The sequence below is a fragment of the Littorina saxatilis genome, linkage group LG14 (assembly GCF_037325665.1).
Source record: "Littorina saxatilis isolate snail1 linkage group LG14, US_GU_Lsax_2.0, whole genome shotgun sequence".
Lineage (NCBI taxonomy): Eukaryota > Metazoa > Mollusca > Gastropoda > Littorinimorpha > Littorinidae > Littorina > Littorina saxatilis.
In genome coordinates, this window is record NC_090258.1 from 2,656,662 (window position 1) to 2,678,845 (window position 22,184).

The 22,184-nt window shown below is 47.2% G+C and overlaps 1 protein-coding gene and 1 non-coding gene across 2 annotated transcripts; both read right to left on the reverse strand.

The window, feature by feature from the left end:
* Positions 1-408: 408 nt before the first annotated feature.
* Positions 409-17,779, reverse strand: LOC138946901 (zinc finger protein 493-like). Its single transcript, XM_070318299.1, has 4 exons — positions 17,636-17,779; positions 16,742-16,880; positions 14,202-14,516; positions 409-4,534 (listed from the first exon to the last, which is right to left on the reverse strand). Exons 2-4 carry the CDS (start codon positions 16,751-16,753, stop codon positions 2,231-2,233), a joined length of 2,631 nt encoding a protein of 876 aa, XP_070174400.1. The 5' UTR covers positions 16,754-16,880; positions 17,636-17,779; the 3' UTR covers positions 409-2,230.
* Positions 12,990-13,108, reverse strand: LOC138947893 (5S ribosomal RNA). Its single transcript, XR_011449860.1, has one exon. It is a non-coding gene; the product is annotated as a 5S ribosomal RNA (ribosomal RNA).
* Positions 17,780-22,184: the final 4,405 nt, after the last annotated feature.

Consider the following 22,184-nt stretch of genomic DNA (forward strand, 5'->3'; position numbering starts at 1 on the left):
CTGGCTGCGGCAGTCAGTTACAACTGTTGACACTGATTATTAAAGCAACATCACGACTAGCTGCGGCAGTCAGTTACAACTGTTGACACTGACACATAACAATGCGTCAAGAGTTAAGAGATGAAACTCGAAGCAATCATTCAAAAATAAGAGGCCAGCACTGTTAGACCCTAAGGGAGCTGCCTAGAACCGGGTGCGTTGGCGAGGAGTTGTTGCGGCCCTATGCTCCACAGGGAGTCTACAGGAATAAGTCAAAAAGTAAGTCACTGTTAGACCTTACTACTGTTTTCACACATAATCTTCACATATGAGATTGATACAACATAACAAATTTACTGTGAGCTCCATCTCCCCCCCCCCCCCCCTCCCCTACCTTACCAACCCCCACCCCCATAAATCCAACTCAATCTCTCCCCTCTTCCATCCCCAAATTGTCAAGACAGTGAACACAGCAATATGTGACATGAATTTCTTTGATAACCAGTACACCCCCCGATTATATGCAGCTTGGACAGTTTTCGCTTGAGTTACCATTACTGTAGATTTTTCCTCTGTATGGATACATATTTTCATTCTTCGACCGTTTGTTACCGGTATACTTTTACTTGTTTTTGTGTATTTTTGTCTTTGGAGACAATTATTGACATCAGTTCGTTGTAGCCTTGTGACTTTTAGAGACAAAACAGCTCTGGGGCGATGAAAACGTGTTTGTTATAAGAGGGGTTCGTTATGCAAATGAGTTCAAAAGGTTTGTTGTAGCCGGAAAGTAACAAGTAAGAAATAGAAGGCTGTCTGCCGGGAAATCAATGGCAGTTCGTTAAAAGCGAGATTTCGTTACACCCAGGTTCGTCATAGTTGGACTCTACTGTACTCTACACACATTACACATAGGAGTTGAAGACATCTCGTTACAACATTTTAACACCTCACTCAAACACACAGTGTCCCTTACCCATAAAATAATGTCACAAGTAAGCACAGGTAACAAGATATCAAGTGAGAGCGGAGGGGAGGGTTTAGGAATGATTTACAAAGATTGGGTGGAGGGGGGGGGGGGGGGGGGGGAGTTCATGGTATTTAAAATAATCAGTCAGCTGCCACAAATCATCAGCTGTAATAATCGGGAAGAAAATGTGGCCTGAATAAAATTAAACCTGGATGTGACTGAAGTCGGTAACAGAAAACACTATTGCCGAGAGTGTGCAGCATGCAGTCGATGATAACAAGCATTGCTTAATCAAGGTCCAACAAATGTTCTCTTCAGAGTTTTCAATTGCATGATTAGATACAGTGGTGCCTGTGATGTGTGGCTCCTCTGATGAGAGGACACCTCCCTTAACCATTATTAGATGTGAAAAGGTCATTTCACAGATACTCCAGAAATCAAATAGTCCAGAGATCTAATATTTTCCTAAATTTGTGTACTGCACTGTTAAATGCCAACAAGTGTTCTCAGAAATGTTGGTTCACTGATTCCAGAAATCATGTGAAAAGAGACTTCAAATAGTTTCAGAGGTCAAACATTTTGGTGAAAAGTATTAGTCGCATGCCAACCACAAAGCATGGTCAATTTTTACTTTGGTAATCAGATTCGGATTCCTGTCTGCTAATTAAAAGAAGGAAGCAAGAATAAATATTTCAAAAATAGAGGAACTGGCCAGAGTTATAAATTCCTGTTACATTTGAACAAGACAGAATTTAGGCATTACTTTAGAGAGTAGTGGAGCTTGCTCTCTCTCTCACGGACCTGGAAAACCATTCTGAAGCTCACTCTCTCTCTATGAGGGACATGGAAAACCATTCTGAAGCGCGCGCTCTTTCTCCCTCTCTTTCTCTCAATGTCTCTCACAGTGACACGAAAGGTAAATTCTCTCTCAATGAAAAAAAAAAAAAATTCCTCTCCATCACAGCACAAGACAGACAATGGATCGCGATGAGCCTTTCCCTGGTGCTTTACAAATCTGAAATGACGTAAATGTAATGATGACGTCAGTTAGATGATGACGTCATGCCCTGTACTGGACGAAGCAGACGTGAAAACTGCCCTGTACTTATAAGCTTACCGTGTTTTTTCTTGAAAGAATAAAACGAAGTTGCACTTCACGTTATCATGAGAGGTAGTTTCACGCACACGCTCGCATCCAAACTCCTAAAATATCCTTCCCAGACTACGATGCCTACACTAAACGTGTATGTGAAAGATGGGCGAGTATCACACAGCGTGACGGTGTTACTGGTGCAGTCTCTGTACGTGTCTCTTCAAATCGCCTGACAATGTGAAAGCAGCGGGACAGTGCGGACACTTGTAAGGTTTCTCACCGATGTGGATCCTCTTGTGTTTCCGCAAGTGACCAGCCTGATTAAAAGCCTTATTGCACACGTCACACACAAAAGGGTTCTCACCGGTGTGGATCATCTTGTGTTTCTGCAAGCTACCAGCCTGATTAAAAGCCTTATTGCACACGTCACACACAAAAGGTTTCTCACCGGTGTGGATCATCTTGTGTGTCCGCAAGGTACCAGCCTGATTAAAAGCCTTATTGCACACGTCACACACAAAAGGTTTCTCACCGGTGTGGATCATCTTGTGTGTCCGCAAGGTACCAGCCTGATTAAAAGCCTTATTGCACACGTCACACACAAAAGGTTTCTCACCGGTGTGGATCATCTTGTGTGTCTGCAAGCTACAAGCCTGAGTAAAAGCCTTATTGCACACGTCACACACAAAAGGTTTCTCACCGGTGTGGATCACCTTGTGTGTCTGCAAGTGACCAGCCCGAGTAAAAGCCTTATTGCACACGTCACATACAAAAGGGTTCTCACCGGTGTGGATCACCTTGTGTGTCTGCAAGTGACCAGCCTGAGTAAAAGCCTTATTGCACACGTCACACACAAAAGGGTTCTCACCGGTGTGGATCATCTTGTGTGTCTGCAAGTTACCAGCCTGAGTAAAAGCCTTATTGCACACGTCACATACAAAAGGGTTCTCACCGGTGTGGATCACCTTGTGTGTCTGCAAGTGACCAGCCTGAGTAAAAGCCTTATTGCACACGTCACACACAAAAGGGTTCTCACCGGTGTGGATCATCTTGTGTGTCTGCAAGTTACCAGCCTGAGTAAAAGCCTTATTGCACACGTCACATACAAAAGGGTTCTCACCGGTGTGGATCACCTTGTGTGTCTCCAAGTGACCAGCCTGAGTAAAAGCCTTATTGTACACATCACACACAAAAGGGTTCTCACCGGTGTGGATCACCTTGTGTGTCTCCAAGTGACCAGCCTGAGTAAAAGCCTTATTGTACACATCACACACAAAAGGTTTGTCACCGGTGTGGATCATCTTGTGTGTCTGCAAGCTACAAGCGTGAGTAAAAGCCTTATTGCACACATCACACACAAAAGGTTTGTCACCGGTGTGGATCATCTTGTGTGTCTGCAAGCTACAAGCGTGAGTAAAAGCCTTATTGCACATGTCACATACAAAAGGTTTCTCACCGGTGTGGATCACCTTGTGTGTCTGCAAGTGACCAGCCTGAGTAAAAGCCTTATTGCACACGTCACACACAAAAGGTTTCTCACCGGTGTGGATCACCTTGTGTGTCTGCAAGTGACCAGCCTGAGTAAAAGCCTTATTGCACACGTCACACACAAAAGGGTTCTCACCGGTGTGGATCACCTTGTGTGTCTGCAAGTGACCAGCCTGAGTAAAAGCCTTATTGCACACGTCACACACAAAAGGTTTCTCACCGGTGTGGATCACCTTGTGTGTCTGCAAGTGACCAGCCTGAGTAAAAGCCTTATTGCACACGTCACACACAAAAGGTTTCTCACCGGTGTGGATCATCTTGTGTGTCCGCAAGGTACCAGCCTGAGTAAAAGCCTTATTGCACACGTCACACACCAAAGGGTTCTCACCGGTGTGGATCATCTTGTGCGTTTGCAAGTTACCAGCCTGAGTAAAAGCCTTATTGCACACGTCACACACAAAAGGTTTGTCACCGGTGTGGATCCTCTTGTGTGTCTGCAAGCTAAAAGCGTGAGTAAAAGCCTTATTGCACACGTCACACACAAAAGGTTTGTCACCGGTGTGGATCCTCTTGTGTGTCTGCAAGCTAAAAGCGTGAGTAAAAGCCTTATTGCACACGTCACACACAAAAGGTTTCTCACCGGTGTGGATCATCTTGTGTGTCTTCAAGTTACCAGCCTGAGTAAAAGCCTTATTGCACACGTCACACACATGCTGCCTGCCCGTGTCTTTGTTGTGCCCGCCTCTCCTATCACCATGGTTACCAACAGTACCGTCAGGCCTGCAGGACTCGCGAGGTACAGACATCAGTTTCTCGCCGTGTGCAGAAGCCAGGTGAATTCTCAGACTACTGAACTGAACAAAGGCAGCATTGCAGCGCTGACACACGTGGGGTCTGTCCTGTGATAACACTAACAGCGAGGACGATGCAGCACCTTTCTGTCTGTCTGACGAACTGCTTGGAGTCGCCTGATGTCCCGGTGGTTCTTTCTTGGATAAGACAGGCGTCTGAAACGAATAAAAAGTTTGTATTTTCTAACCTACAAAAATGTTTCTTCATGCTAGCAGGGATGTATTAACTGCAATTGTTCGCTTGTCTACCAGTCAAATATGAAAATACTGAAATCGGTTTTACTTACTAAGTTTTAAAAGGGTCCAATGTACCACAAGCAAACAACACCCTGTGTATTGATTATGAAACTCAATACCAGAGAGCACTGTATGTGTTGCTGCCGCAGTTCGTAAATCGGGCGCCTGTGCCGCGTCACTAAAAACTCACCGTAACGTTTTTGGTAGTCCGCCGCATACAAATATAGTTCGTCAGCTTTTATTACTTTTACATAAAGACTTGCAAGGCTTGGAAGTGTTTTTAAGTCGATGACTTGATCATGTCTTAACTTTGTCGCATTTACCATGTGATTGCAGAAACATCTTTTTTAAGCTTACTTGTGATACATGTATTGATACGCGCACTTCCGAATGCAAGCTAGCTTTTAGCACGTTTTGCTAGTTCAGTTCGACCGGTGCCGTCAAACTAAGAAGACAGACTGATCCTCGCTGCTTTCCTCAGATAATTAAAAGGGCCAACGAGGTATGTGATCTTTGTAGAATGTTTCGCTACTTTCCTCAGATAACTAAAAGGGCCAACGAGGTATGTGATCTTTGTAGAATGTTTCGCTACTTTCCTCAGATAACTAAAAGGGCCAACGAGGTATGTGATCTTTGTAGAATGTTTCGCTACTTTCCTCAGATAACTAAAAGGGCCAACGAGGTATGTGATCTTTGTAGAATGTTTCGCTACTTTCCTCAGATAACTAAAAGGGCCAACGAGGTATGTGATCTTTGTAGAATGTTTCGCTACTTTCCTCAGATAACTAAAAGGGCCAACGAGGTATGTGATCTTTGTAGAATGTTTCGCTACTTTCCTCAGATAACTAAAAGGGCCAACGAGGTATGTGATCTTTGTAGAATGTTTCGCTACTTTCCTCAGATAACTTTTAAAGCCAACGAAGTATGTAGTCTTGTAGAATATTTTCACTGCTCTCTCAAATATGGTTGTAATGCCTGCAGGACACGCGAATTTGCAGGATATTTTCGTGGTATTTTTGCGGGCTCGTTCATGGCATGGGCTTCACGTGACATGTGCCAGGTCTTTTTTGGCTGGACTCTATCTGAGTTCTGACACATAACTCAGAGGCATAGTTAGTTTGGTCTGTTTTTTAGTGTAAGTATGAGCAACGAAAATTACAGATAGCGATACCTTTTGAGAGAGGCAAGGGAGATCACCCTCATGACCTTCAATTACCGTAACATTATATATAGAAGGGATAGTTCCCTTATACTGACATCAGCGATTTGTACTCGGGCTTGATATTGCATGTGTTGACGATACAGACTTGGAATTCGCGTAATGTGTGCCATGTTTTGAGTTGGACTCTTTCCTAGCTTATTCTTTTAGCTATTTCATGCTCAGTCCTTCTTATTATTGTGTGTCAGTTTTTATGAGATGAACTTGGAACTCGCATGACATGTGTCATGTTTTGAATTGGACTTTTTTCAAGATTTTATATCAGCTATTTCTTACTTGGTTTTATCATTGTGTTTCAGTTATACGACACCACGGGTTATATAGAAAAAGAAGAATAAAGCGATCTACTTAACCTTGCGTGCCAGTGTTAACGTTGAAAGGAAGGCAGTGCCAGTGTTAACGTTGAAAGGAAGGCAGTGACAGTGTTAACGTTGAAAGGAAGGCTGTGACAGTGTTAACGTTGAAAGGAAGGCAGTGACAGTGTTAACGTTGAAAGGAAGGCAGTGACAGCATGATTCCATGTTTTGGGGATATATAAAGAAGTGATGGAGAAATGTGTGTACAGTCCATTACCTATTGATGGAAGAGAAGAACTGCACCTTGCCGAGTATGGTTGTGTTGAAGTGTGAGCAAACGTTCACCAAAAGTTGAACACTTTGAGCACTGGTTTGCAAAATCCTGATGACTAAAATAGTCACACTAAGTTGGCGATCACTTTCTAAACTTCTCTTTGCACACATTCAATTCTAGTTGCCTGAGGCAAGTGGGCGACCATCTTGCTCATGCCTGTGGATTTGGCCAAAATAATAAATATAAAAACAAGAGGCGAAGCCTTCAAGGCTCACGTAAGAAATCGACAAACAGTAACACATAGTCAATCACTCCGTCACACATACACACAGTAAGCATAGGTGACACTGTGCAAGAAAGCGAGACACTAGATCTAGATCTGTCAGTCTGCATGTAGCCTACTAACAGGGACACGACTGCCAATGGCCAATGTCGAAGAAAAAACTAGTCTCGGCCCGCTCGAAATAACAATGACAGAGACTTTCAGTAATTCCTTCGCGTGACGTCTAACCCTCTTACGCCATAATCATAATGCGACGTCTTCAAATGTTAGTTTCTACCACAGACATACATACGCACAGACAGACAAAGTTACGTGGCATAGGCTACGCTTACATGGGTGCAACCTGGAAAAATCCAAAAACCTGCAAAAGTTGTGGTCCAGGGCAGTATTTAAAATGCCAAAAAAAAAACTCTCCTGGAACAAAAACATACAAAGTAAACCATACTATTCATCCTAAAATTGACAGATTTTAACGCGTTTTTTTTTTATTATGCTCATCAACTTTTCAAAAACCGGCAGCCTGCCAGCCGATGAAACCAAATGTAAGGCTTCTTTTTAAGCCTACTGTCTATATGATACTTACCGAGACAGTACTATTCTTGCACATTATCTATTATAGGCCGAAAAAATTGGACAAAACGCTGAGTGGGTACAATTATCTCCCATAACCATGCGCCACCGTGGATCCCAAGCACTGTCCGAGTGCTTCCCCCTTACAGGATGTAGGTGGCGCGTCCTCTTTCTTTATGAGCTGCAGACCCTCAAAAAGCCCATAACATATCAAGAGGGGAGGCGGGAGGGAAACTCTAATAGTACTGTCTCGGTAAGTATCATATAGACAGTAGGCTTAAAAAGAAGCCTTACAGTCAATATAACACTTACCTCGACAGTACTATTCTTGCACAGAATACCAGAGTGGTGTGAGGGTGATATGTAGAGTATTAAACTCCTTAATCAAAATCACTTAAATCCAAGGATTAAGATACCCAGGCAATTTTCGAACAGTACTACCGTACAAGAAAATATACCCAAGAAACATACCTAAGACTGACGTGACCATGCTGGCAACCACTGCTGTGTGGTGAACTCAATGTCAAAGTCCAGGCCACTCAAAGCTTGAATACCACTGAGTCTACGGCAAGTGGCTAAAGCGATGAGGAACAATTAGTCTTAAAAATCAGCAACTTGATACTGATGCCTGCCAGGGGTTCAAACTCATTGCTACGCAGGAGTTTGAGGACCAGAAAAACATCCCCCTTGGGAAATGAAACCCGAGGTTTAGACACCGCTGCATTGCTAATACCCGAAAGGACATTAGCGATGAGGGAGGACCTGATCAAGTGTTCAGGTCTGCGACCAGTAGCGGCCGCAATCGTGGAAGCGATGGCAGGTCTGTATCCAAGAAGAGTCTTAGAAGAAAGACTCTTCTTTTGATACACTTCCACCAGGAAGTTGGCCAAGTCCTGTGTTGAGGGATAAAGCGGCTTTATCCCCTTGGACAAGGCGAAGGTGGCCCAAGCTCTCCAGCGTAAGTCGTAGAGCTGATTAGTTGATCGCCTCTTAGCGTTCAAGAAAAACTCTACTGAACTCTTGTGCAATCCTAGTGCAAGCAGTTTGGAGCGCACAAGAGCCATGCGGTCAAGCACAGACTCTCTGGACGTGGATGAGGGAGGCATGATCGAGGCTGGAGCAGACCTCCCCCGTCCAGATCCAGAGGTAGAGGGTCTACGTGGGTGAGACCGCGAAGATCTGGAAACCACAGAGCTGTTGGCCAGTAAGGCGCGACCAAAATCAGTCTTGGTCGTTCCTGCAGATATTTTGCCAGCACCCTCGGAATCAGAGATGTCGGGGGATAGGTGTAAGCATCGAGGAGCCTCCACAAGAGAGTGAATGCGTCCAAGTGGAACGCATTCATGTCTCGAAAGGGGCTGACGTACCTGGGAAGCCGAGCGCTGAATCGAGTTGCGAACCGATCGATCAGAGGACGGTCCCACCTTGCCCACAGACGCTGTAGAACGTTGTGAGCGATGGTCCATTCTGTGGAGAGAACCTGATCGCCCCGACTGAGAATGTCGACCAGGGCGTTCAGTTTCCCCGGAACGAACTGGACTGACATCCGGACCTGATTGGTCTGGCACCAGAGCAGAATCTCCTCCGCCAACAGGGAGAGGGACCGAGAATTGGTGCCCCCCTGGTGGCGAAGGTAAGCTAAGCATGTGGTGTTGTTGTCCCCGTTGAAAATCAGAGGGGCCAAGGACAGGCCGAATGGGAGGGCCTGAAACTCGAACACTGTGCCCTCCCAAACGAACCGGAGCAGATGTCGGTACCCCGGGGCCACCAGGATGTGGAAGTAAGCATCCTGGAGGTCCCAGACATGGCCCAATCGTTTGGCCGGATGGCCAACCGGACCGACGAAGGGGTTTCCATCTTGAACTTGCACCTGTGAAGGTACAAGTTCAAGGTGGAGAGGTCCAACACCGGCCTGAACCGGCCGTCCTTTTTGGGGACGGTGAACAGGCGGGAGCAGAACCCTGGAGAAGGCTGAGAAAGGGGGTAGACCGCCTTCTTCTCGACCAACGAGTTCACCTCGTCCTGAAGAGCCTGCCATCTGGCAGGGTCTCGAGGAGGGGGGAACGTCCAGGGTAGAGCGGACAATGGAGGTTGTGACGACAGCGGTAGAGAAAACCCCGACCACACCACCCTCAAGAAAAACTGGTTGGAGACCAGTCTGCCCCACATGCCGCGGGCCCGAAAAAGGGAACCGACGGACGAAAGAGGGGCAACTTGAGGGGGCGTCAACGTAGGGCCGGGACTCACTGAAAATTCTGCTGGCGGGCAGGCGCAGGCTTGCGACCACCCCCCCTGGTGGTGCTGCTTCCCCTTACCTGTCTGAGCACCCTTCGTCTTGCTTGGGAACGCAACAGGCGCCTAAGAGGAGGAAGAAGGAGGCAGTGAAACTGGCTTCTTCTTCTTCTTCTTCTTCTGAGGCTGGGAGCTGGAGGTGACTGTAGCACTTCTCTTACTCCCCGCCGCCGTCGCCGAAGCAGCGAGGCCAACCATCAGAGAATCAGTGTTCCTCTGGCGTGTGGACTCCACCACAGAACGAACAGTGTCCGGATGAAAGAGGGAAGAAGGCTGAGGAAACGTGTTCCTCAGACTCTTCCTCATATCCGGAGGCACTATAGAAGTAGGCAGAAAATGATCACGGAACAGGGCCAATAAAGTGGACCCGTGTTCCAATGGCCAATTCTGCCGCAGACGTCACGCACGATATGCAAAGCCCGATCCACTCGAACCGTGACAAGGACCCGAGTGGAATCGGACTCTGCCCGATCGGGAGGGTCCAACAGTGTGGACAGCGTGCTCATCCATGTCAAGGCCTGTGATTGGGCCTCGACTGTGGAAGAAACGGTGGCCTCAAGATTGTGGAACGAAGCAGAGCTCAGTTCCACCTTCTTGACCGAAGGCACCTCCCCAACGAACACATCACCGTCAGCCCCACCCTAAACACTCGAAGTCTGGAAAGTGAGAGTTCGAGAGTCAAAGGGAAAAGGGAGGGACGAAACAGATTGGACACGAGGAAACAGTGGAGGTGCGCCTCCCGAAGGAAAGCATGGCACTGAACCCGCGTCCTCCCGAGGAACATAGGTCGCGTTTGCACATGAATCTGTACTCCTCAGGCGATGTGCTGCCGCTTCCACCGTGGCACTAAGACTAGGGTGGAACGCGAATTGCCGGCGGACGGATCGTTCATAAAACGAGCCGCCGGCAGACGCGGCGTGAGCCTCCCGCGCCCGGGCCGAAGCGGACTCAAAGGACGAGAGGGCGTCTCAGGGAAGGACGTCCTGAAACTGTTCAAACGTCCTTCTAGCTGTGCGAGGACGAGCCTCCTGCCTCTCGTCCTCAGACCCCGGGTCCAGGTCCTGTGTGTCAACACTAGACGACAGACGCTTAAGAGAGGCATCCGTGACGTCAAGACGCCGCGTGATGTCTGTCATGTACTGTTGCAAAGTACGAAGCATAGCTTCGGAAGTTCCATCAGAAACCGGCAAGGGTAGAGGATCAGTGTTAACCTCAGGGCGACCCTGATCCTCCTCCCTATCGTCCTCCGACTCACTCTCCTCTTCACTTCCCGACAACTCCTCAAAAGCAGGAGTGTAGGGAGCTTGAGGGGGAAGAGCCGAAAGCGATGAAGCAGGCTGTGAAGAAACGCCCACAGAAGCAAGAGGCCGCGAAGACCCCTGCCCCAAAGACGAAACGTCTCCAGCAGCCGAAGGGGGAGAAAAACAACAACCCTGCGACTGTTGGGTCAGCCCAGCCAACGAACCCCCGCCATTTATAGACTGAACAGGAACCCATCGGGTCTGATCAGAAAAGAAATGGTCCGGTCCGGTCGGGGGTGCCGATCCGGTCCGGTAGGGTGGTCCGGTGTTCCGGTCCGGTGCCGGACCATCCGGAGGTCCCGTTCGGCACCGAACCATCGTACCCACAGAAGTGTTCGGGTGGTTAGGTCCGGACGTGGACATACCGTACCATCCGGACCCGTGGTCCGGTATGGTCCGGTTCGGTGCCAGACCATCCAGACCAACAGAGGTGGTCGGGTGGTCCGACACCGGGCCATCCGGACCCGTAGGTCCGGACCCGTAGGTCCGGTACCATCCGGAGGTCCTGTTCGGCACCGAACCATCCGTACGCACAGAAGTGTTCGGGTGGCTCGGTCCGGGCGTGGACGTACCGTACCATCCGGACCCGTAGGTCCGGTTCGGTGCCAGACCATCCGGACCAACAGAGGTGGTCGGGTGGTCCGGTCCGGACCGGACCACCGGTCCAGTACCGGACCATCCGGACCCGTAGGTCCGGTCCGGTCCCGCACCATCCGGAGGTCCCGTTCGGCACCGAACCACCCGTACCCACAGAAGTGTTCGGGTGGCTCGGTCCGGACGTGGACATACCGTACCATCCGGACCCGTAGGTCCGGTTCGGTGCCAGACCATCCGGACCAACAGAGGTGGTCGGGTGGTCCGGACCGATCCGATAGGGTGGTCCGGTGTTCCGGTCCTGTGGTCCGGTCCCGTACCATCCGGCGGTCCCGTACGGCACCGAACCATCCGTACCCACAGAAGTGTTCGGGTGGTTCGGTCCGGACGTGGACCTACCGTACCATCCGGACCCGTAGGTCCGGTATGGTCCGGTTCGGTGACAGACCATCCGGACCAACAGAGGTGGTCGGGTGGTCCGGTTCGGACCGGACCACTGGTCCGGTTCGGACCGGACCACTGGTCCGGTACCGGACCATCCGAACCCGTAGGTTCGGTCCGGTCCCGTAGCATCCGGAGGTCCCGTTCGGTACCGAACCATCCGTACCCACAGAAGTGTTCGGGTGGCTCGGTCGGACGTGGACATACCGTACCATCCGGACCCGTAGGTCCGGCATGGTCCGGTTCGGTGCCAGACCACCCGGACCAACAGAGGTGGTCGAGTGGTCCGGCCCCGACCGGACCACTGGTCCGGTACCGTACCATCCGGACCCGTAGGTCCGGTGGTCCGGTGTGTTCCGGTTCGGTGCCAGACCACCCAGACCAACAGAGGTGGTCGGGTGGTCCGGTCCCGACCGAACCACTGGTCCCGTACCGTACCATCCGGACCCGTAGGTCCGGGAAGGGCCAGAGGTACTGTCCCGCACCGGTCCGGTACGGTCCCGTACCATGGGTCCCGTCCGGACCAAACCCGGAGGTCAAGTCCAGTCGGGACCCGTGGGTCCGGTTCGATCCCGACCCGTAAGCCTGGAACGTTCCGGACCCTTGGTCCGGACCATCCGTCACCCGAACACCAGACGCTAAGGAATGGCGTGGGGTCAAGACGGTCCGGTCGGAGGTGTCGGTCTGAGCAACAGAAACAATGTTCCCGTCGCCCTGACCATTCGACAGAAGTACCACGTTCTGTCGAACACCTCCACGTCCAGTAACTAGTCGGCCGGAGCGTTTCATAGAGGGACAGCCACCAGTCACACGGACGTCAGAGGGAACCGTAGTAGCAGTGGTCGTAGGCACGAAGCCTGAAACCCCTGCCCCCACAGGACCGCCCTGAACGGGGTCAATTCGCATCCCAACCCCAGCGGGGAGGGAATTCAGAGACCCCGTCATCTCCTCCGATCTCCCCCCCCAGGAGGCCGAAACTACTGTCGAAACAGCAGCAGACGACCCAGCGAGGGAGTTCAGAGGAGGACCCGTGTCCCTCCTGGCTTCCACAGCGGTGGAAACCGAGGAGGGCACAGGAGAGGCACCGGAAAAGGAAGATTTTAATGCCAACTGCACCCGGTGTTCCCAGGCGGTCACCCATCCAAGTACTAACCGGGCCCGACGTTGCTTAACTTCGGTGGTCGGACGAGAACCGGTGTTTACAACGTGGTATGGCCGTTGGCTGTCAAAACCTGAGTCTCTCCAGTAGCCCCTAGATCGGATTCACCAACCCCCAAAGAGGGTTGGGAATCGACCTGCCCCCGGATTCGAGCCAGGGAGGAGAAGGAAACCTTCCCCCCAGGCTTGAAACCGGGAGGAGCTGAAGCCTGAGACTGAGGGCCGGACAACGGCGTCGAAGGGGGGGAAGCTTGTTCCACTGAAGGAGAAGGAGAAAGAAGCTTTTTCTTTCCCCTCGACCTTCCCCGAACCTTCGACGGCGCAGCCCCGCCCGAAGTCCCAGGCTCAAGCCCAGCCTGTTTGAGCAAGCTCGCATTGAGCTTGCTCAAACAGGCTTTCTCCGCCCTCCCTCGCCGCAAACGCAAAGCGTTTGGGGAGGGAGAGTCGGAGCGCCGAAAGATCCCCTTCTCCGTGCGTAAAACATGACGCTGGGCGCCCGGAGAAGGGTTGCCCCCGGCAGACTCTGGTTCCGTAGAACCAGAGCCCAAAACAGGACGAGACATCCTACCTCGCCCTGTACGTACCCTTAAAGACCGAGAATTAACAAAATTCAAAGAAAATTTAGGTCAATACTCAAGTGAATGCGGCGAAACGAGAAGCAGACGACCGGTCACCACGAAGTAGGACGGGAGGCACGCCGAGTCCGCCACACAAAAACGGAGGCACAAGTTGAAGGAAACACAACGTAGCCTCAAGCCAGAAGTGGAATAACACACAATAATCCAACAGGTGATAGTCCACACAGAAAAGAAGCCTCTTAGTCCAAAATAATCCGGGAGCGTAGCAGAAACACAGCCGGTCTGACACGCGCGAAAAAAGAAAGAGGACGCGCCACCTACATCCTGTAAGGGGGAAGCACTCGGACAGTGCTTGGGATCCACGGTGGCGCATGGTTATGGGAGATAATTGTACCCACTCAGCGTTTTGTCCAATTTTTTCGGCCTATAATAGATAATGTGCAAGAATAGTACTGTCGAGGTAAGTGTTATATTGACAACCGGCTGCCGGCGTGTAGCCGGCAGAGTTGCACCCATGCACTTACGTGAGCCAATAAGGTTTGTTTCTGATGACAGGCCCAGGAAAAAGTGCACGCCTTACCTTGACCAAGTCCACCAAGATGACCTCTGGATCCAGGCTGGGCTGAACCAGAGCTTCCGTCCAGTGCGACAGGCCCAGGTAAGAGAGAGGCAGCGCTTGACCTGTCTCATCTCCTTCACCAGCCTCTGTTGCCCCGCTGCCAGGGGACTCTTGACCACTGGCTTTTTCCAGTTCATCGGGGATGGAAACACAAAAATCCTGGGGCCGCTCAAACCCAAAATCTGTGTAGTCAATCTCCTGGTCATCTACAGGTGGGATGAGATCCACCTCTGCTTGATCCTTCTTCCTGGATCTCTGCCATGTGGAGGCGCCCGTCTGTGACAACAACAACAAAGCTCCCACATGTAGATCACTGAAACACCTGCTATACACAATCGTGGGGAATTATATCAACAAAACAATACGTCCACACTATTTTGATTAGTCAAAAGGGCTTGACATTTTGCCATTTTAACTCATTTCCTTTCCTTATTTGGTGTTTAACGTCGTTTTCAACCATTCAAGGTTATATCGTGACGGTTTAACTAATTTAAAGTCTGTGGAAGAGCATACATGTTCAGGTATCACAAGGTGAAAATGCAGAAATTGTCACAATGTGAAATTCTGAAATAAACATCCTAACCAATAAATAAAGACATATGAACGATCTGTTTTAAATCTGCCTTTGCTACGTTATTTTTTGTCGGACCGTTCTATTGCACACCCGTTTACACGCAGCTCTCCGGTTCCTCATATCATAATGTTTGAATGTGACCATGCAGGTAATTTGGAAAAACTGAACAAATGAAACGCCGAGAATTAAGCCCCACTGCCGCAGAAGACCTGCTTGGTTGACACCTTTGTTGGACCGAAAGCGTTTGTTATATGAGCAGATCACACATTCAGGTTTGATATAAACTTGTCCAAAAAATTATTGCATCAATTTTCGCACCCTTAGAAAAGCATTAAAACGCAAGTCATTTTAGTAAAACTTTATATGCTTAAAAAGGTAATTATGTCAGCTGTACATATCATTTGTTTGATTTGGCCGGGAACTTAGAAGAAGAAGAAGATTTATTTGATTGATGGTACTTTGTATAGGCATCCCGTGACAGCCTGTCAAACAAGGTCACCCCTAAAAATCGACTTGACAAAAACCATGTAATATACGTGTTGTTGGTCATCCACAGATTCACATTCGTATATCAAAGACAAGACCATTCGGTTTCATGTCTGCCGTTTATTCCGTATCAGGGTACAACTACCACCATGCCGCTCTACATCAATCTCTGACGTCATTCAAGCGTCTTTATAGGCTAAATTATCAAATCATCTTATTAGACTAATCTAGTACTAAGTCATGGATACGACAAACCATAGCCCGGTATTTTAAAATCTGCAAAAATTCAGAATATACACAAACCAAACACGTGTGACAACCATTGGAAAGGCCATTAAATTTCCTGTTCAGAACATTTTGTTTTATGCGCAAGAAAATTTATCGATCACCGTCCTTGGTAATGCGTACAGTAGCTGTGAAGATAAACTGCCAGTGAAGATAAACTGCCTGTGCTTCCTTCGCTGCGGGTCACAAAAGCGCAACTCACCGAGCACAGTGCGCCGGACAGGATAGTAAGCACAGGCCCAGTACTGTTAGTCTCCACGGGTAGTGTACTCAGTACCTCTGACGGTGATCAATAATTTTTCATGCGTGTTCCCATCTCCAGCAAATGTAAACCAGCACTCGGATCTGCCTCAAACTTTGGCACCTATTGCCTCATCCATTTTTTGCTTAGCATGCAAAGTCACAATTGTTTAACCTAAAACCCTGAATTAATATGAATATTTGTTTAGTTCTTTCGGAAAATGTACGTAATACAACACGCTTATTATACACATTCGCAAAAGTATACACCGATTTAGGTCAGCCTATTGGTCATAACTTCTGAAATTTTCCAAAGCAATTCATTGAGAACTTGAGCAGATATGGCTCTTTGGGTGAAGGACCCCCTCAAAAATGGCCGCAAAACATGCCTTTTGGGGCCTCTGAAACGGTTGACACCTACCGCCTTTGACAAAAGGCTACATAAAGACTAGAGAAGTCAGGTGCATAAAACAAAATGTTCTGAACAGGAGTTTGAACGGCCTTTCCAATGGTTGTTACAAGTGTTTGGTTTGTGCATATTCTGAATTTTGCAGATTTTAAAATACGGCTATGGTTTTTATCAGGTCGATTTTAGGGGTGACCTTGTTTGACAGGCTGTCACGGGATGCCTATACAAAGTACCATCAATCGGACAAATGATATGGTACAGCCGACATAATTAACTTTTGGGCATATAACGTTCAACTAAAATAAATTGCATTTTCATGCTTTTCTTAGCGTGCGAAAATTGATGCAATAATTTTTTGGCCAAGTTTAAATTATGTGAACTCAGCATAATCCCAAGTCCTCAGCTAAATCAGAAACGCTATATGTGTGTGCTGACCTTCGTTTCCTTACAAAACCTTGTGCACTAATAACCAGACTATGGCTGCAGAAACTACGGAGACATACTCACAGAGGAACTCATCGTCGTTCGGCACTTCCAAGTTCATGTAGTTGGTCTCTTTCCTTGTCCTCAAGCTGTAGATATGTGGCTCCTCTTTTGGTTTTTCAGGTTTCTGTCGTTTGGTTTTCTTCTCCTCGCTGGCCATGTCCTAAAACAACAACCACACTTACTTCATCTTCTTCTTCGTTCATGGCTAAAACTCCCACGTTCACACATCTTTTTGCACGAGTGGATTTTTACGTGTATGACCGTTTAACTTTTTACCCCGCTATTCAGGCAGCATACGCCGATTTCGGGGGTAGCATGCTGGGTATTTTTGTGTTTCTATAACCCACCAAACTCTGACATGGATTACAGGATCTTTTCCGTGCGCACTTGGTCTTGTGCTTGCGTGTACACACGAAGGGAGATAAGGCACTAGCAGGTCTGCACAGAAGTTGACCTGGGAGATCAGACAAATCTCAACCCTTGACCCACCAGAAGGCCGCGGCCGGGATTTGCGGTAGGCGTGGTGGTAGCCAAAATCATGTGCAAAAGATGATTCGGGAATCTTAGATAGAATACACCGATTATTTGATTATTTTGAAAAAGGCCAATGATGTTAGTTGTTACACAATTTTACAGCATGTGTACTAAGCAGTGTTTTTTCCAGGCCCTGTTATTCGGTCATTGACGCTTTCTTTTTGATCTGGCGCTATGGTCTCACCCCTGGCTCTTTGCCACCACCACATAGGTTTGACATGTAGGACATCTTCTGACTATCAGATTTCTTACCAAGCGGATAAAGCCAGGGTATTAGTTTTGAACCCAAATACATTTTCAATCCAGGTCCAATTGACCTTTTTTACTATCAGGCTGGTATTATCATTACGGAATGTTAATGCGTGAATCTGTATTCAGTACCTTCTGGGTTTGGCCTAGCAGTGGGTCTCCGTTGGGCACTGGTGTCTGCACTGCTGGTTTTGGTGGAAGAAAAGGAGGACACTGCGGTTTTGTTCCTGTCAATAATAAAAATAAAAGAAATTTATGTGGAGAAATGGTTTGGCATTTTAGTTGCGTCTTAAGAAAGTCATTTCGTACCGATCCAAAGAAAAAATGCGTAACTAAATTGAATACCCATAATGCAAAGTTACTTCCGTCTGCTACAATTAACAAGAGACAACGCATTTAATCAGCTCTGATATTAATGGGTTTTTCTGCGTCTACGACGTGGGGTTCCCATTATTGAGTATAATTTATGCGTTTGTGGATTGTGTGTTTTTGTAGTATTACAATCTTTGTGCGATTTTTCATGCAAGAGCGTTTTTAGATTGGCGGAATAAATTTCGATCCTTGGTTCCTACTAGAGGCCAGCGCGCTGATTGACGAGTGACGTCATGGCGTCACCCAGCCTCGATCTAAATTCGCCCGTCGCGATATAACCTTGAACGGTTGAAAACGACGTTGAACACCAAATAAAGAAAGAAAGAAAGGTCTAAATTCGCGATCCTGGGGCATTTGTTTGCTCGCAGATTCGGGGAATTCCTCAAGAATGACACGCAGGTGTCGGCTAATCTGGGTTTCGGGACCTGTGAGATCGATGTGTTTGGAAGGGGAGGGTGGAAAGTCAAAGATTTGGCAAAATATGTACTTGAACACTACTTGTAGGACAGACGCTGGCTTCTGCAGAGACACCGGAGCTTCTGGTTTTGATGATCGGCGACAACGATGTTGCCCGTGATAGATCGCCGGAGGAGATTTCCTCACATATTCTGGCGTGTGTATCGTTGATACAGGGTGCCAGGGTGGGGGTCGCCAACATTGTACTTTGTCAACTCATGCCCCGTTTTGAATCTCGCAAGTATCGTTTCGATCCCTCGTACAACGCTGCAGCTATGGAAGTCAATTCGTTGCTTCGGCAGGGCAATGTGGACTCCCCTGGGCCATGATTTTGTATGTTTTCCTGAATTTGCAGCGTCTTTTCCTGGGCAATGGTGTGCATCTAGCAACGTCAGGACAGGCCAGGTTGTACAAGTCCCTTCGTCAGGCGATCACACACAGTCGGTTTTTGTGTGATTAAATAATGTGGTAACTTGTAGCCGGGTTAGGTTGACTGATCAGCTTAGAAAGCACAGTAATTTTTTACATTTTCTTTCTGGTTTTGATGCGCACGGGTGACATTATAAATCGAAGGCTCAGAATGGGAAGTAACTCCAGTTTATGACAGGCTCGTTGTGGATGATGTTCCCTGTCTTCTTCTTGTGGGAAGGTCGGGTGGAAGGAAAAGTTTTAGAGTCTGTGTGGTGTGAGATACCACTTGTGGAGGGAGATAAGCTTTTACTGGGAACTGTATACAGGTCGCCAAACAGCTCTGTGGACAATAACAATGCACTGAACACTTTACTGAAAGAAATTACAACGAATAGAACTCATGTGCTAGTGACTGGAGACTTTAACTATCCTGAAGTGAACTGGAGCGAAGGCACGTCACCGTCTAACGCAGAACATAAGGCCACTGTGTTCTTGGACACGATCTGAGACACGTTCTTGTATCAGCTTGTTGTGGACCCTACTCATTGTCGAGGTGATCAGCAACCTACTCTTATTGACTTGGTCTTAACGAATGAGGAAGGCATGGTTGCGAATCTGAAACATCATGCGCCTTTAGGTAAAAGCCATCACCATTGTTTAATGTTTGAGTACATATGCTATGCCAGTAAGATAGACCATGGGTCTGAGGGGAAGTTCGCCAATGCCAGGGGGGACTATGACTCGATGAAAACTAAGTTTGCATCTCTCAACTTAGCGAACAAGATTGAAGGACTCAAAGCACAGGAGGCATGGGACATCTTGTCCAGCAATATAGAGACACTAGTGGGTGAATATGTTCCTCATCTTCGGAGCAATGGACTCAATAAGAAAAGAAAGCCACTGCGGATGAATGAAAAGGCATTGGCCAAAGTGAAAAAGAAACGTTCAGCATATCAGAGATATATGCAAACTAGGGAAGGGGCAGACTACTTATTGTATGCAAACTAGGGAAGGGGCAGACTACTTATTGTATGCAAACTAGGGAAGGGGCAGACTACTTATTGTATGCAAACTAGGGAAGGGGCAGACTACTTATTGTATGCAAACTAGGGAAGGGGCAGACTACTTATTGTATGCAAAGGCCAGAAACCAAGCAAAGAAGGCATATAAAAATGCGGTAAAAGATCATGAGAAAGACATTGCTGGAGATGCTAAGAGCAACCCCAAAGCACTCTACGCTTACGCCAAAAGCAAGATGGCCACCCAAGATGGTGTGTCCGATCTAACTGATAAGAGTGGTAAACAAGCAACGAAAGACAGTGATAAAGCGGATATGCTTAATGACTTTTTCTGTAGTGTGTACACGAAAGAAAATCTTGACTACGTCCCTGATTGTGAGGGAAGGAAGTTGAATAATGAATTGAATAACATAGACATTGACACGAACGCTGTCCTGGAGTTGCTTAAGGCACTTGACGCCTCGAAGTCAACTGGACCTGATAATATGCATCCAAGAGGGTTGAAAGAATTGGCTGACGTTTTAGCTGAAGTTTTGGCGATTGTTTTTAGGGCATCGCTAGCTGAAGGAACAGTACCATATCAGTAGAAGCAGGCAAATGTAACACCCCTTTTCAAGAAGGGCTGTAAGAGCAGTCCAGGCAACTACCGCCCAGTGAGTTTAACAAGCATCCCATGCAAACTGTTAGAAAAGTTGATAAGAACCAGTGTTTTCTCTCATTTGGCAGCCAACGACTTGTTATCAGATTGCCAGCATGGTTTTGTGGCAAAACGATCATGCGTGACAAACTTAATTAGCGTCATTGACGACTGGACAGATAGCTTAGATGATGGAGTACCGGTTGACGCTGTGTACCTTGATTTTGCTAAGGCATTCGATTGTGTTCCGCATGTGCGGTTTCTGAAAAAATTAGAAGCATATGGTATCCATGGACTTGTCAAAAACTGGATTGGTGATTTTCTAAGTGATAGAAAGCAAAGGGTGAAGGTCAATGGGTCTATGTCAGACTGGAAAGATGTGACAAGTGGAGTGCCCCAGGGCAGTGTGCTGGGCCCAGTTTTGTTTGTTATATATACATGGTTTGTTATATACATGAACGATCTCCCTGAAGTTGTGAGCAGTCTGTGCAGCATGTACGCTGATGATACGAAAGTGTACCGACAAATCAGAACTTGTGAAGATAGCAAGGAACTCCAGAGGGATTTGGACAGTTTGGTCGACTGGGCAGACAAGTGGCAGATGCGCTTTAATGCAGATAAGTGTAAGACATTACAGTTGGGTACAAAAAATCAGAAACTTGTGACGAAGTTGTGTATAATATGAGAAAACCTGGCAGCGTGTACAGTTGATCTGGAAAGCTCAAGTGCAGAAAAGGACCTTGGGGTCAATGTAGACAGTGAATTGAAATTCTCAAAGCACGTGGAAACACAAGTCATTGCAAAGCAAACAGAATCCTGGGTCTCATTAGACGGTCTACTCTTATGAGCATTTGGACGAAGAAACGCTAAGACTTCTCTTTGTTGCACTTGTACGGCCTCATCTGGAATTTGCAAATGTGGTGTGGAGTCACCAAGGTTACCAAGCTCAAAGTTAGGCTAGGATAGCAACTGATCAAAAGATCAGACAAAGGCTTAACAGCCAATATATCATATATATATGATGCAGTGCCAAAAGGTCGTTTGTGAAATGTTCATTTTACAACAACAAAAATATTTATGCAGGACAGTATCAGGTTGTCCTACATGAAAGTTTAGTGTTTGCAGAGTACATTTATGTTGTTCAAAAGATAACTCTCTATGTAATTATTACACAAGGATCAATATTTGACGAAAGTAGTCTGCGCGCGGATGCAACATTTGACACAGTGTTGGGTGGAATATTGCTCTAATGGTAAATAAGGACAACAATGTTTATTAAGCTTAAAGACACATTAACATAAACTAAATGACCTGGTAGGCTCGTATGATACAAATATTCAGTGAAATTATTTTCTCAGATAATTTCTGGAAACACTGTGTCATATGTTGCATCCGCGCATGTAGACACGGAAAAGTTTGTACAAAAACAAGAAATCAAATTTGTGAAAGAATAAAACCACATTTATTTAATAACAAGGAGTGCATCCAGCTTGATCATTCAAAACAAGAAGCTGTAGGACAACTGACAAATTGCAGACTTGCATTTGTTTGATCGATTGCAACCAAAACTACAAGGACACAAACATTAGCCAGAAAAAGATGTTTTCCTTATTCATTTTGGGGGGACTTTTTTGTTCGGGGGATGGTCAAATATGATTTTGCGAAAAACACTAATTATTAACGTTATCCTAACTGACATATTTAGCTGTACAAACGATAAATAAAACATAACTTTCTGTAGATAAATGAATAGATAGTGTTACTTGATCATAAAACATCATCTTTC

Coding starts and splice junctions, on each gene's coding strand:
- LOC138946901 (XM_070318299.1), bottom strand. Junction 4,535..14,201: donor TCTTGGTGGACTTGGTCAAG/GTAAGGCGTGCA, acceptor TATTCGTTTCAG/ACGCCTGTCTTATCCAAGAA.